At 31.8% G+C, this 15,508-nt stretch overlaps 1 protein-coding gene and 1 non-coding gene across 2 annotated transcripts; one reads left to right on the forward strand and one right to left on the reverse strand.

Moving 5' to 3' along the window:
* Nucleotides 1-2,253: 2,253 nt before the first annotated feature.
* LOC118062154 (protein CHROMATIN REMODELING 8) lies at nt 2,254-8,122 on the reverse strand. Its single transcript, XM_035075855.2, has 8 exons — nt 7,962-8,122; nt 7,528-7,667; nt 6,654-7,208; nt 6,156-6,555; nt 5,031-5,904; nt 4,257-4,866; nt 3,478-3,948; nt 2,254-3,179 (listed from the first exon to the last, which is right to left on the reverse strand). Exons 2-8 carry the CDS (start codon nt 7,615-7,617, stop codon nt 2,508-2,510), a joined length of 3,672 nt encoding a protein of 1,223 aa, XP_034931746.1. The 5' UTR covers nt 7,618-7,667; nt 7,962-8,122; the 3' UTR covers nt 2,254-2,507.
* Nucleotides 8,123-8,316: 194 nt separating this feature from the next.
* Nucleotides 8,317-11,029, forward strand: LOC118062153 (uncharacterized). The gene is made up of 2 exons (XR_012169801.1): nt 8,317-8,614; nt 10,783-11,029. It is a non-coding gene; the product is annotated as an uncharacterized protein (transcript).
* The last annotated feature ends 4,479 nt before the right edge of the window (nt 11,030-15,508 follow it).

Genomic DNA, 15,508 nt, shown 5'->3' on the forward strand with positions numbered 1-15,508 from the left:
TCCGAAACTTCCTTGCCATTTTTAAGTTGCACGTGTCTCCAGCCCCATTCATATCATCAAACCTGAAATCATTAACTTGTTTTTTAGTTTTTTGAGAGACCAAGTAGATTGACTAGTTGCATAGGGTTTAAATATTATTATTTTATGATCTAAGATGGGGAGAAGTAGCTATAAGTTCGCTTTTCACATGCAATTTAGGAAGTTTTATTACATAAGTTATTCTTTTTATCAGCAAACTCATCTTAGAATTTTCTCTTTTTTTCTTTTTAAATAAGTTCACTTGTTTATGTACTATCTAAATTATCTTCTAAAATATTAAAATACTAGAATTTTATTTTATGAGAAAAGCCCCAGGAAGTTATAGAAAAAAATATTTTGCTTAAATAATTAAAATACAGCTTGAAAATATCAAACTATAAATTCTCAAATATGTTAAAAAAAACAATTTATTGCCTAAAAAATCTTGATCTAAAAACCCAAAAAGAATTATTTTATGGAAGTATAAGAGTCATTAACTGGAGAGTTCCGACTGTGAAACCCCAAGAAGCAAGAACTAACGTGTTCATAAAGTTAAAAGGAGGAGGAGAAATATACTTCCTTCTAGTTAAAAATGATAGTTGCAATTTTTCATAACTTCGTCTTTCAATTAGAGAATAATACTGGTTGCATTTGAATTTGTGAGAAAATTAATAACTTAATATGTTAAGAGGAAGATTATAAGAAAATTACAAGTAAATAACTTTTTGTCGGAAAGAAGATTTAAAGATAAACTCAACCAATAAGATATATTACAATAGTAATTTTCTTGTTAAATAATGTATGATTTGAGATTAAAAACTAAAGGATAAATATTATTGTGTTTGTAATATTTTGACGCTCACAAACACAATAATATTTATCCTTTAGTTTTTAATCTCAAATCATACATTATTTAACAAGAAAATTACTATTGTAATATATCTTATTGGTTGAGTTTATCTTTAAATCTTCTTTCCGACAAAAAGTTATTTACTTGTAATTTTCTTTTATATATATATATTGTTTTGATGTATTGATTTTAAAAATATTTTTTTAAAAATAAAAAAAATATCATTTTAATATATTTTAATATAAAAAATATCCACACTAAATATGCTATTTGTTTTTAAGATTAATGTTTCTTGGCACAACTTTATATATATATATATATATATATATGCTATTTGTTTTTAAGATTAATGTTTCTTGGCACAACTTTATATATATATATATATATATGCTATTTGTTTTTAAGATTAATGTTTCTTGGCACAACTTTATATATATATATATTTGGCCATAATCAGCGGGTCCCTACCAATTGCCAAGCATTCTTGACCCGCACGCTTCAGTCATGTTTGCAGGATTTCCAATGATTCCTTTCCTGTACTGATTTGATCAGTAATCCACGACCATTAGATGGGCTGGGCTAGTATTATTAAGAACTGTTTTTTTTTTTTTTTTTTTTTATCAAAGCCCGTATAATTATTATTTTTTAAAATATTTTATTTAAAAATATATTAAAATAATATATTTTTTATTTTTTAAATTTTATTTTTTATTAAATTTTTTTGAAAACTTTTTTAAAAATCAATTTTTCAAAATCATTTCCACACAGCAAAAACAAACACAAACGGTGACTAAAACCACTGCTTGGTGGCTTTGAGTTGCACGCAGATCAGAGATGAAAAGGAAAGGGCAAAAACCTGAAGAGAGAAGTGTTATCCGCCTGGCTAGCAAGATAACCTTTTGACATGGGACTTTGCTAAAGGCATGAATTAACTCCGGTCAACCCATCCAGCAAGCCACTTGATTTTGTCCAAAGCTTATGGCTGAGATCGTCATCAAATTGATTGTATTCCTCGGTGAACAGTCAGGCTTGATTGCCCCTCTCGAAGTACCATGCATTCACTGTACAAACTACTAATGATGCTGTTCAAGAAAAACCTAGTCACCGACCCTGCTGCTTATCAGCCTAGTTAGCACAATAAGATTCGTTAAAAAATGCAAATAAAAATAATCAGCATCATCAAGCCAACAGGCCGTCCATTGAGCAATTCTCGGAGATGGGTGGCGATATTTGTTCTGTAAGGCTGTAACTGCCCTTTCATCTCCACATAAAAATGATTTGCATGTAGATAAATGAGTGCTTCTACCATACAGCAAGAACAACACAGAAATATTTGGACTGTGAAGCCTTCTTTTATGACATCCGTTGCTGGATCAGACTGACCATGATCGAGATCTTAAAATCCTACTATTTTCACCTGTAAATGGGATATATTACAATGATTGTTGCACTGTACAGAGAATCGCTTTACGTTTGGTTTGGTTTTGATATTATAGAAAACGCCCCATGAATTGACAGAAGCAAAAAAATAAAAAAGGGGATATGTGGTATCCTTTGTTCTACAAAAAACAGCTGTCATCTGCAAAAATGGAGGAAGCCCAGAACAGAAAGTATAACTCACTTGGCTGGGAAATTATTGCTATTGATATTCGGGTTTAAGAACCCATTGTTTTCCATTAGCGTCTTCCCTCAGTGAAGCTATTTCCTTCAAAAGATTCTTGAACAAGGGCAGGTCCTTCGATGGTATCCTGTCTTTGAAGTGCTGGACTATGCTTGATGAATCAGAACTTCCACCTCGTCTTTGTATAAATGTACAGATCTGGCGAATCAAAATTTCAGGCTGGACACTGGATAAAGTTTGAGGTGGCCTAGATGCTCCACTATTTTCAGACCTTGCACTGGTACCAGAGCTTGATGCAAATCCAAACTGTTGGTCAAGCCCGGCACCAACTGCTCTTTCTTGATTTCCTCGAATTCTGGCAAGTAGTTCTGCCGAGGATAACGCTTTTCCCGCAGAAGTCCCAGCTGCTATGCCATTCAGGTTGCTTGCTTTATTGCTGGATGATGAATCAGAAGATTTGATCAGCTGGGAGTTCACAGTTGATCCAAATTTTTGACGAACTGATGATGGTGCACCAGCAGTCCCTGATTTGCCTGTCCATGTAGGTACAGATATACTATCACGACTACGGAGCATTCGAGACTGGCGTAATGCTTCTGCTGCTCTTTGTGCAACTTGAGAAGCTTGTTCCTCAAGCCTTATCTTCTCTCCATCATGTGCATTCATAATAACATCATGGTTCACGGCACTCTGAAGGAAAAGATGAAGATCAACACAAAGTGAGGGAAAACAAAATGAATGCATGTTGCACAAAGGCTATCTTTAGTTTCAATAGGCATAACTAATATACTGTTTATCCATAAATAATTACTGAACATGACTCATATACATGTTATACAAATATTCTCATCTACACATTCCAGCCCAGCATAGTGCTGATTTTAGCAAAAACAAAGCATACAAAGTGTAGAAAAGGTCACTCGAAACACAATTGTATTGATTAATACCATTGGATAAATTTATCACGGAGAAATAGTTGGAAACTTACATGTATCCCATTGGCATCAAAAAGACTCTTCAAGATATTTGTTTCTTCATCTACTTCACCATCACTACAATCAGCTTTTTCTTTCTCTTCCCTCCTCAAAGCTCTAATCTCAGAGTTGTTTTCCTTGTCAACTATGGCATCGTCAGCATGTGGTGCACTGCCTTTGTTTTTTTTGCGCTTCTTCAGCTTTTCTTTGTTTGTACCAACAACATTCACATCTTCAGATAACTGACCGAAAATGTTAGATGTTTCAGTTGACCCACCCTCTCCATCATCATTCAGCGTGAAAAGATCCTTCATATCTCGAGCTCTAAAGAACCTTCTCTGCTGTGGGTTCTTCAATATCTTATTAGTAAGAAAATGCTTATAAATTTGTCGGTGATATACCTTCTCCTCAATAGTTCCACGTGTGATCAGTCTATACACAGTGACATCCTTTTTCTGGCCAATACGCCAAGCACGTTCCCTGGCCTATTAAAATCCATAATCGCCCTCAGTATAAAGATATGTGGACCAACAGAAAAGCAGAATCTCAAATTCAATTCCCACAGTAGATCAAAATAACCTTAGTTATCAAACAAAATTTACAGAAACTTAAATAAATATCATGGTTATATCATAAACAGCAATACTATTACAATTTAAATGGTTTCTTGAATACGATACTCTCAGAAAGAATGCTAAGGTTATCATAATTAATAATGGAGCAGGCTAGCTACAAATTATATGATGCATCTTAAATAACTACAAACCTAAAACCAAAAATTAACCACAAATACCTGCATGTCAGTTGAGGGGTTCCAATCAGGATCAAAGATAATCACCCTGTTTGCACCAGTTAGATTTGTCCCTAATCCTCCAACTTTTGTAGTTAAAATGAATATAAAAACATCACCTGAGTTGTTAAATTCATCTATTAAGGACATCCTCAATTTTATAGGAGTTGAACCGTCCATTCTTCGGTAATTATAACCACCAGAATTCAAAAAATTCTCAAAAATATCCAGCATTTGCTGAGTTTGAGTGAACAGAAGAACACGGTGGCCCTGCTCCTGCCACCCCTTGAGCACTTTGGCTACAACTTTCATTTTTCCACTGCGTTCAGGATTCCCATAGTCTGGATTATGACAGGAATGCTCTCTCTCAAGCAGATCAGGATGGTTACATATCTTACGCATCACATCTATTCCATACAGAGAGTTTCTACTTCCATCCAGTATATTTTCCACCTCAGTGCTTGCAAGAAACGCTCTATACACAGATCTTTGCTCTGAAGTAAGACTACAAAAGAGGACATGTTCAGTTTTTTTGGGAAGATGTGCATTGACATCCATCTTCATACGCCGGAGAAGATAAGGCATGATCAAGTCGCGCAGCACCACAGCACACCTGCAAAAACAGAGAATTATGATCGAGTAGTGATTTGCCGTTACAGAAAATTTAGATTTTTCAGTTCAGAAATGGGACACTTTACAAATTTGATAAAGAAAATCTGTGAATTTCATGCAAACTCAGAACCACCTACAAGATTTAAGAAATATAACAATGTGCACCTGTAAGCTGTAGATACTTGAAGTGGTGAAGCATTGGCATAACCACCAACAGAGATTGGAACAGCAAATTCTGCCTCAAATACGGGCAAGACCCCCAACTTTCCAGGAAAAACAAAATCAAACAAAGACCACAATTCAGTCAATTTGTTTTGAATCGGTGCACCTGTCATTATAATGCGATGAACCGTCTGAAGCTGTTTGCAAACCAGGGTAATTTCAGCATTTGGATTCCGAATACGGTGCCCTTCATCCAGAACTGCATAGCCCCATTCAAAGTCAAGTAATTTTTCTCCTAGCAAGCGTAGCTGTTCATAAGTGGTAATAAGCAACCCAGAATCAGATTCAAAAACTCTTTTTATCATGGAATCCCATTTGTTGGCCTTTCTACATGAAATACTTCCCTCATAATCACTGTCAAGTGAATCTTCAGTCTCACAGTCACTTTCATAAGACTGGGCTCGCTTCTTCTTTAAAGGATCCCTGCAAGAAACATCCTGAGCAGAATCATGTAGTAGCTCCACATGAAATCTTGGGTACCACTTTTGTGCTTCCCTTTTCCATTGTCTCAAGATTGTGACAGGGCAAACAACAATACTTGGTTTGTACATGTTACTGAAATGCAATGCTCCAAGAAAAGATAAGACCTGGATGGTCTTACCAAGACCCATCTCATCTCCAATAATACCGCCTGCTCTTTGGCAATGCAATTCCCATAGCCACTGCACACCTACTTTCTGGTAATCAAAGAGTTTGCTGAAAATGGCATCTGGGATTTTAAGACCACCTTCAAGTGTTATGAAAGGAGAGTCATTATCATAACCATCATCAACATCTTCTTCGGAGATGGATGTAACCAAGTTTCTCCCAGAATCTTCTGCAGAATAACCCAAAAAAAATCTACTGTGGATCAAAGCATTAAAGAAGATAACCCTATGCATAATGGAGTTAGCTGATGCATGCTTTGATTGGAAATTTTCATTTAAGAGATGCTCTGTGAGCTCTGTCTGCTTGATGACAGCAAGTAACCAAGACATGAGCAGTTGAAACAAACCAAACAATTACCACAGTACAGAAACTGCTGATGGCCATAGTTAATGCCTTAAGAAAGGAAAATAGAGCACATACCACTTTCTCCCAAATCTTCCCAAGAAGCACTCTTTCTCCATTTCTTTCCAGGCAAAGGCCGTTTCCTTTTCCTTTCTGAACCCTTCCTTTTCTCTGCATCTCTTTCTGGGGACTGACAAGCTTTCATAGGTGTTTTCAGCCTCTGAAAAGGGCGAGTTGGTGCATCAAGCTTTGGCAGAGCTTCTGAATCTAGAAGTTTAGTTGTGGGGCGAGCTTTTGCGGCCTCTAACATCAAATGAGCAGCTCTAACAACACTACCAGAATCAAGACCATCAGTCTTGTCTTCTATATTAGACTCATTTTTCCCACTTGACGACCCTGGTTGCTGAAGACGACGTTCAAAGCCCTTAAGCTGATGAAAAGGAGTTAAAATTCCTTTCCTCACCAATTCATCCCTTTCCTAAGACATAAATAGCAGAAAGTTAGCAGCCTTCATTGTTTTTTTCATTGAACCATGAAAAAATCATTAATCCACAAGCAGGACTATTTTTAACTCACTGTTTCAACAAATCCTGAAGATGCTCCGTCCAACATTGAATCAAAATCAGCATCATCAGCGAATGAAACTGTTTTCTGTTGCTTTTCCTTGTTTTTTCCTGGTTTCAGAACCTTTTTTGACTTTTTCTTTGGTCTTGGATCTTCCTTCACAAGGTTTGCTAACAGTTTATCATGTTCTACACCCTTGGTAGCATCATCCTTGCGCAAATCTGAAAGCTCTTTCTCAAGTTTTACTTTAGTTCTCTTAAGACTTCTTAGCCGATCAGCTGCCAGGGCCTGTTGAAGAGTGAAGTCATCAGGAGATACCTGAACTCCACTTTCATCATCTCCTTTGTCCCTTTTCTTTGTTCCACCACCATCATCATAAGTCTGGTGTTCGCCACTCACAACATCTGTTACTTCTTCAACAGTTGATGCAACAGCATCTATTTCAAATTTTACAGCCCTCAATTTACTATAAAGTTTTGCTTGGTTGGCAGATGATGGATCAACATTTTCCAACTTGTCAGGAGGTTCCTCCTCAGTGCTCCCTCCCTTATCTGCATTGTTTCTTGCCTGCCATTCAGCAAACAACATTCCTCAATTTGAAAAACTTCGATAGTCGTTATATAGTTTACAATATTCTCCTCATTGCTAAAACAGAATAGAGAAATACGGAACAAGGTAACCATTAAAACGGCAAGAGCTAGGACACGTCTAATTAAGTTCTCAAAGAAACTAAAACCAATACAATATAGAACCTTCATTAGATCATATTTCTATACATTCCTTGCGTTCCATAATCATTAATCATGAACTCGATTAAACAGCACTTATGAAGAAGACAAGCAGACTAAGAGCCACTATATGAAAAACAACGAACCGAAGCTCATACCTCTTCTAAAACAACACGTTCAATATCTTCAGGATTCGCTGAGGTGACCCCCAAGCTACTAAGCAAAACTGAATCCTCATCTACCTTCATTGTTATAACTCACACAGCTCAAACACCATAACAATACCAAAATGAGCCACCTGCCAACACAAACAAACACGATTTCCGCCATTAAAAAGAAAACTGCATCTCTCTGTCAATACTATATCCTCAGCATACTCAAAAAACACAAAAAGTAAATAAAAATAAATTCGGCAAGAAAAAAAAAATCAATTAATAAACATACGATTCAATAAAAATAGTGCACTCCACTTTACTGCATTTTATTTCTATTGCAGTTATTCACTCCAGAATTCCTCCAATTACCGAAGAGGATTACTGAAATTCCAATATTCTTTCTTAAACATATTTAATTAAGGAATTCGATGGCATACCGAATATTTTTCTAGTCCCAGCTTGAATCTCTCTCTCGTGTTTCCAATCTCAGAAAACCTAATTCTCGGTCTCGCTCTCTCTCTCTAGCTTCTTGCTTTGGGTTTTCCGCTTTTGTTTCTCTTCTTTTCTTTTTAATTTGTAATTTTAGACTAGAAAATGCCTTCTTTGACAAGAATAAACGGATTTCATTTCACAGTTGAAAAAAAAAATCGAATGGATATTAAACCGACGTCGTTGCGGTAAAGAGGAAAAAATGTTTTTCTTAATTTTTAAGGACGTGGCGGATTGAAAACCCACCACGTGTAAGAAACTGGATGCAGCCACCAAACCCATGGGCTAGCTCGTGGCCTCGAAGCGAGCCATTACAGCAAGAGAGAGACGTGTATAATTATTATAATCACGACGACTACACAGTTCACCACCCCGTCCAACAAACTCCATTTGCAGAGCAAAAGGAAGGTAAAAATGGCGGAGAAAGCTTCTCAATCAGAAGAAGGAGGAGGACGAGGACGAGGAGAAAATGAGAAGGCAAACAGTATCAGTATACGCGGAATGCAATTCGCATACCCAGGACAGCATCCACTCTTCTACGAATTCAATCTCAACATCTCTCCTGGATCTCGTTGCCTTCTCGTTGGCTCTAACGGATCTGGTAAATCAAAATTTGATCTCTTTTATGCTAATTTTGAAGAATTCATAGACTTAGAGTGTGTTTGGCATTGCGGTAGCTGTTGTGATTGTGGTTTGAAAAAAGTTGTTTTATAAAAAGTACTTTTAATTGAGGTTGGTTTGAAAAAATAGGTGTTTGGTTAAAACTGTGGTTGAAATTGAGGTTGAATAAAAAGTAATTTAATGTGTTTGGTTAAGAATGTTTTTAAAATTAAAGTTATAAAATAATTTTAAAATATATATATTAATATTGATGGTTTTTAATTTAAATGTTGTAGATTTAACTATTGCTATTACTTCATAAAATAAATAATACTTTATATAAAATTAGATAAAATATTATCAGGAATAAAATTGATTTGATATTACATAGCAAGTGAATTTAATTCACTCTACACTAGTTTTTCGAGAAAAAAATATTGTTTACGACAATGCGAGTAAATTTAATTCACTCTAAACTAGTTTTTTTTTTTTATATATAAAAATATATATACAAAAAATAAAAACACTAAAAAAAAAAAAAAACTGTTCACGCGAACAGTGCAAGTGAATTGCACTCACTTGCACTGTGCACGCAAATGTTAAATTTCGAAAAGCAGCCAGGAGCTGCTGCGTGAAATTCGCGTGCAGAACGTGAATTTGTATGGGTCCCACCGAAATTAAATTGCGTTTTTAACTTAACCAAACGTTATGTTTGCTGTGGTTGCTTCAAACGCAGAAGCAACCACGCAAACAAACGGACTCTTAGCTTATTGTTTGTTGTGGTGTAGGGCAGGGGCGGAAGCAGGGGGCAAGCAGGGGCCCGGGCCCCCCCTTGACCCATTTTAATTTCATTACTGAGTAATGAAATAAGAGACGAAGTCATATATTGAATTTTAAAGAGGTGGGCCTTAACTTTACTTTTTATTTTCTTTGAATTTATTCTAAACTTACGTGGAAAAAAAATATAAAAATATTATTTTATAAAACAAAAAATAAAGCACTTAATTTGTTCTAATATAAATCATGTAGCAATCAAAAATATAAATAAAAACAAAAATCTCGAGTAAAATTTTTCTATAAAAAAATTAAAACAGAGTCACTAATTAATTTATCTTTCATCAAACAAAACAAAACTTAAATTTAAAATCTATTTTTGTTTTGTTTGAGATGTTTGTTAATAATTTGATCGGGTTTTTTTTATATATATAATTCTATCATTTTTGCTCCTTTTTTTTGTTCTCAAATCTGCTAGTTCTACCAATTATTTTTTAAATTCTTGTTATAGTGATTTTTTTCTAATTAATTAGATATATTTTATTGGTTTGTTTTATTATGCTTGGATTTTTTATGTTTTGTTTTTAGCAGGGCCACCAAATTTATCAATTTTTTCTTACTATATATATTTTGATTTTAGATTTAGATTGAACCATGAACAAAATAAGAAGAATTGATTTTTTTTTTAAGAAAAAATAAAAAATATTGATAACTCACAATCTATTGAACAAGTTTTTTCAACGATGAAGATTGTTAAAACAAGACTTCGCAATCGGATGGAGAATGATTTTCTTGCAAATTATTTGATTGTTTATATAAAAAAAAAATTGCTGAAAAATTCACAATTAATATTATAATCAATGATTTTTATTTTATGAAAGAAACAACGAGCACAATTAAAATAAATATGGAAGAATCATTTTTTATTATTTTTTTGCTTTATTTCAAAGTTTATCAAACATAAATAATGCTTTGTTTTAGTTAATGTTTCTTATATACTTTTTATGTTTATATTTGATAGGTATAAAGACCAACAAAATTAAAGTGATAGATACATTATAAAAATGAAATTAACTTCACTGCTTTGACTCAATTTGGTATTGCTCCAAACCTTTTACCTTATACAAAGGTTATTATATGTTTGTAGTAAGTTATTTGAACAAAACTAAATTATGTAGGTTTTGTTTTATAACTCATATACAATAAATTAAAATAAATATTATATCTTGTTATATTAATTTTAGCCCCCCCTAATAAATAATTCTAGTTCCGCCCCTGGTGTAGGGTGTTAGAGAATAATATAAATTATTTTTTAAAATTTTATTTAATAATTTAAATTATTAAATTGAGATAATTTTATAATATAAAAAACAACTTTGCTGAAAATAATGGCAGGGAAGCATATGGCAGGAGGAAGAGATGTGGTGCGAGTGATAAATGGTTCGGCTTTTCATGATACTCAATTGGTTTGTAGGGGTGACTTGGCTTATTTAGGCGGTTCTTGGAGTAAAACTGTTGGATCTGCTGTGAGTTCTGTTTCCTTTTAAAGATTAGTTAATGTTATTGATTGTGTAGGGTTTATGTCTAAATTCAAGTGATTGATTAGCTTATTTATTGAATAAAATCCGAGGTTTTGTGTTGACTCATGCTCTTTTCGGATTAAAGTTTCGAATTATGTTGTTAGTTTGCTCTTGTTTCCTCATCGTGGAGTGCATTTATATGAACTGTAAACAAATTCATTTTATATCTTAAAAAACATAAAAAAATCAAGATAAATATTTAGAAAAAATCTTTCAGCTCTAAGATGGCATTTTTATTTCTCTTTTACATCTCCGATTAGAGTTGTTATATACCTTGTAGTTTGTGATTAAAAGGAGGGGAAAATAAAAAAATAACAACTCATGAGTTGGGTCGTGGCACAATAGAGTATCTTATCTTCATCAAGTTGTGAAATAGCAATTCTTGTTTTTTTTTCAATATATGTTTGTTGTGATAACAGTAGTTTGTAAAAATATTTTTTATTTATAAATATATTAAATTAATAATTTTTTATTTTTTTAAATTATTTTTAACATTATTATACTAAAACAATTTGAAAACATTAAAAATGATTAAAACAACAAAAAAAAAAAAAAATATATTTTTTTATAAACACTTCTAAAATACATAAACAAATCGGCATTAAAATAAATTGACTATTTTTTTTTTTTTGAAGGAATTAGCATGTAGTGATGATGGGATTATGGGGATGACTTTAGGTATACTATATTTTTCCCTTTGCTGTAGGTTGGTTTATTTTTTTTTAATGTAAAAAAAAGTATTTGGATATTGCTAATATTTTTGTGTTAGAAAAAATAAATTTAAATTATGTGAGGGTTGACTCGATATAATCCAATTGACCTTGTAGGTCCAAAAACAACTCATATAACCTATAAAACATAGTTTGATTATAAAAAAATTCAAGATGATGTTTGTTTTTACTATTAAGATAAAAATATTTTGGATTGACTTTGGTCCACTGGGTTAATATATCAAATCCATGACCTATGTTTTAAGACTATAATAACCCTATAAAAAATAAATCAAAATAAATTATGAAATTTAATTCTCAATCAACCCCGTATTAAAATATAAAATTAAAAAAAATATCAATTAAAAATGAACCTAAAAAATGATTCAAGTTGACCTATCAAACTCGCGACTTGGATCATAAAACTGAAATAACTCCATGAAAAAACAAATCAAAATAAATTAAAAATTACAATCCTCGGTCAACCCAATATGAAAGGATAAGATTAAAAAAAGAAATTAATTAAAAGAAGAACATAAAAACAACTTGAATCAATCCGCCGAATCCATGACTCAAGTCATCAAATCAAGATAAACCCATATAAATGAAAAAAATAATAATAAGAGGTGTAACTCAGCTGATCAGGCTTTAGGTTTGCTTTCTATAAATCACCAATTCAAGTCTCATAAACCTCAAGATTACTAGAGACTTACATGGTTGTTAACTTCAGAGGGCGTATGACTAGTCGAAATGCGCATGAGCAGGTCCGAACACTCACTTCAATAAAAACAAATGACTTGATTTAACTTAAATTAACTTGTTAAATTCACCACTTTAACCATGAAACTGAGGCAAACCCTCTATCGAGTAAATTAAAATAAATTATAAAATTTAATTTCTAGTTATTTTCATCAAAATTAATATTGAACAATGAAATTTATAAAAAAAATTAATTAAAAAAAACACAAAAAACAAGAGGATCTAGGTTTTAGAAAGAAAGGAAAAAATAAATAATTAAATTTAAAAAAAATCTATGGGTTGCTAAGTGCTAATGGGTGCGAGGTAAAGTGTTTTTTCCATGCCTTTCAACTTAATACTTAATTATAGCCTTTTTTTATATACTTTGGCCTCAGCTTGAGTCCGTTGACAATTCAAATTCAGTTTCACTTTTTGTTCCTGCTTCAGCGTTGCCGAGTTCTCTTGTTATATTATTATATCGTTGGTTTGCACTATGCAGCGGAATTAATTTTTTTTACTATAAAAACAAATTTATAGATATAACTAATATTTTTCCATTAGAAAAAAAATAAAATGTGAAAGTTAAATTTTTTTCAATGAATTAAAAATAATTTAAATAATTGATAAAAATATAATCTAACTCAAAAAAATTCAAGATGATATTTTTAAAAAATATCAGGACAACAACATATTAAGTTGATTGTGAAAATAAACTCATTGTTGAATGATGAAATTTAAAAAAATTCAATCTAAAAAAATTACAATAAAATAAAACAATTGAGTTTACCCGAGTTAACTCGCAAAATCCATAACTTGAAATATGAAACCGAAATAATTTCATATAAAATAAAACAAAACAATTGATAAAATTTAATTACTAACTAATCCAATATTGAAGATGTTAAAGAATAAAACTGGAAAAAATCAATTAAAACAAAAAAAAAAAAAAACCCGAGTCAACTCACTAAACTCGTGACATGAGTCATGAGAATAAGATAATCATATAGAAAATAAACCACAACAAATTATTAATTTTTATTTTTAATAAACCAAGTGTTAAATGATGAAATTAAAAATAAATATTTTTTTAAAAAAAAATTTATTACAATAAATAGTTGTGGGGTAGTGAGCATAAAAAACACCATTTTTTTTTAGTGTTTATTAATAATTGTTATGAAAAACTTGCATCAATTATTAATGATTGTTACAATAAAAGATAAACTAGAAAAAACAAAAAGTTTAACATGATTTAACAATATATCTATATCCACATGAATGAGCAATTTTTATTTTTTATCATATCGAAAATAAAATTACATGATATCTAGTTATCATAAACCATAAACAACTCAAAAAAACCTTTTCTTTCAACAAATCCTAAGTATTAATATTTTTTTTAATACCTCTTTACCGTACCATGATAACGCTACCTTGCATCCCCCAACTTATTAATTATTGTTGCCGGTAACAAAACAGGAAATAAATCTCAAAGAAGCAAATTTCATTGTTCCACTCAGCTCTACTTTGATATCTGCTCATGAGTCATAAACTAAACTTTGATAAAAATTAATTAGTGTCCGAATTCTGTGTTTATCCATGAATGTATTGGTATCTTGAACCTACTAAATAGCAATGAATTGTCTGGAAATTGGACCGTAATAAGAGCAGTAGTCAATTGAATCTGATGCGGACAGCCATTAATGCCATTGTTTCGATGTCTTCAGTTTGGTAGGAGTAGTTATGCTCTGGTTGAAACTTCCATCTCTTGCAAGCTGCAGAAAAACGTTTTGGGCAGGAAAGGAGACGGCTATCTTTTTTCCTGCCTGACAATTAGTTGCGGTCACTTTCCGACGTCTGTGTTTCTCCAACTACCTGCCCAACCACTCTACCTACAGCAACACTTCCCGGAGCCAAATTAGGGTTTTGAATTAGGGTGTTTGAGAGTGTGGTAGCGGTTGCTTTTCAAATAGTTTTTCGTGCCGAAAAGCATGCCAATAATGTTTTTTCATTTTTTAAAAATTATTTTTAATATCAGCACATCAAAACGATCCAGAAAGTACAAACCAAACTCAATTTTAGCAAAAAAAAAAAAAAAAATTTGAATTTTTACAAAAAACTATTTGAACCGCAGTGCCAAACAGGTTGATGTACTTGTAAGTTGAATTTTGAATTTTCATGCAGTACGCATCAAATCCCTTCCTGTCTCTGTTATTAACCGCAAAATGTACTTGTAAGTTGATGGAGTTATTCTTAGTTTAGATATGGCGTCATACCCGCCGAAAGAAGGGGACAAAAACACCGCTTGTAATGTTTCTGATAGTATGGTCCCACGATACTCTAACCGCCAGAGACTTCAACTTCAATTTTTTTTATTTTTTTTTATTTTTAAATAATTAATTTAATATAAAAATATAAAATATATTAGATATTTTAAAATATAATTTATATTATTTTTTAATAAACAACTTCAAGTATTGAAAATTCTTTAAGTCTGAAATTTGCATAGACTTACACTATTTTATATTTAATTTTTATCAAATAAATAAAGATGATGATATTTAAATTTATGGCCACTTGATTATTAAGATTATGATACTATATTAAAAAGCTAATTCAACCAAAAAAATTAAACTGTTTAGTAAAGTTGTAAGATATAATTTATATTATTCTTTAATAAATATCTCGTGATACAATAAATAAAAATATGTTTGAATGTAGAGATAAAAATAAGACATAAAAATTAAATTTGTTGATGAAATAATTTTAAAATGAATTTTTATGGTCAAAAATACAGATTTTAAAACACATCTAGTCTATACCAACTATCATCTGTCACCCAAGACAATAATTAAATTCTACCTTACTGATTGAAGATTAACCTACTAAAATTAACATAAATATAAAATACAATCTATGATGTAAGTACCAAGTAGAAAAGGAATACTTTAATTTTAATGAATGAAAGTTAATAAAAATACATACATTTACATTTACCTGTAAAAAAAAAAACCCATAAATACGAATGAAACACTGCTGTTAAGTTGACTGTATTAACCATGAAGACCAATGCTATTTACAGATTAAGGGAAGACA

The sequence above is a fragment of the Populus alba genome, chromosome 5 (genome assembly GCF_005239225.2).
Source record: "Populus alba chromosome 5, ASM523922v2, whole genome shotgun sequence".
In the NCBI taxonomy this organism is placed as follows: Eukaryota; Viridiplantae; Streptophyta; class Magnoliopsida; order Malpighiales; family Salicaceae; genus Populus; species Populus alba.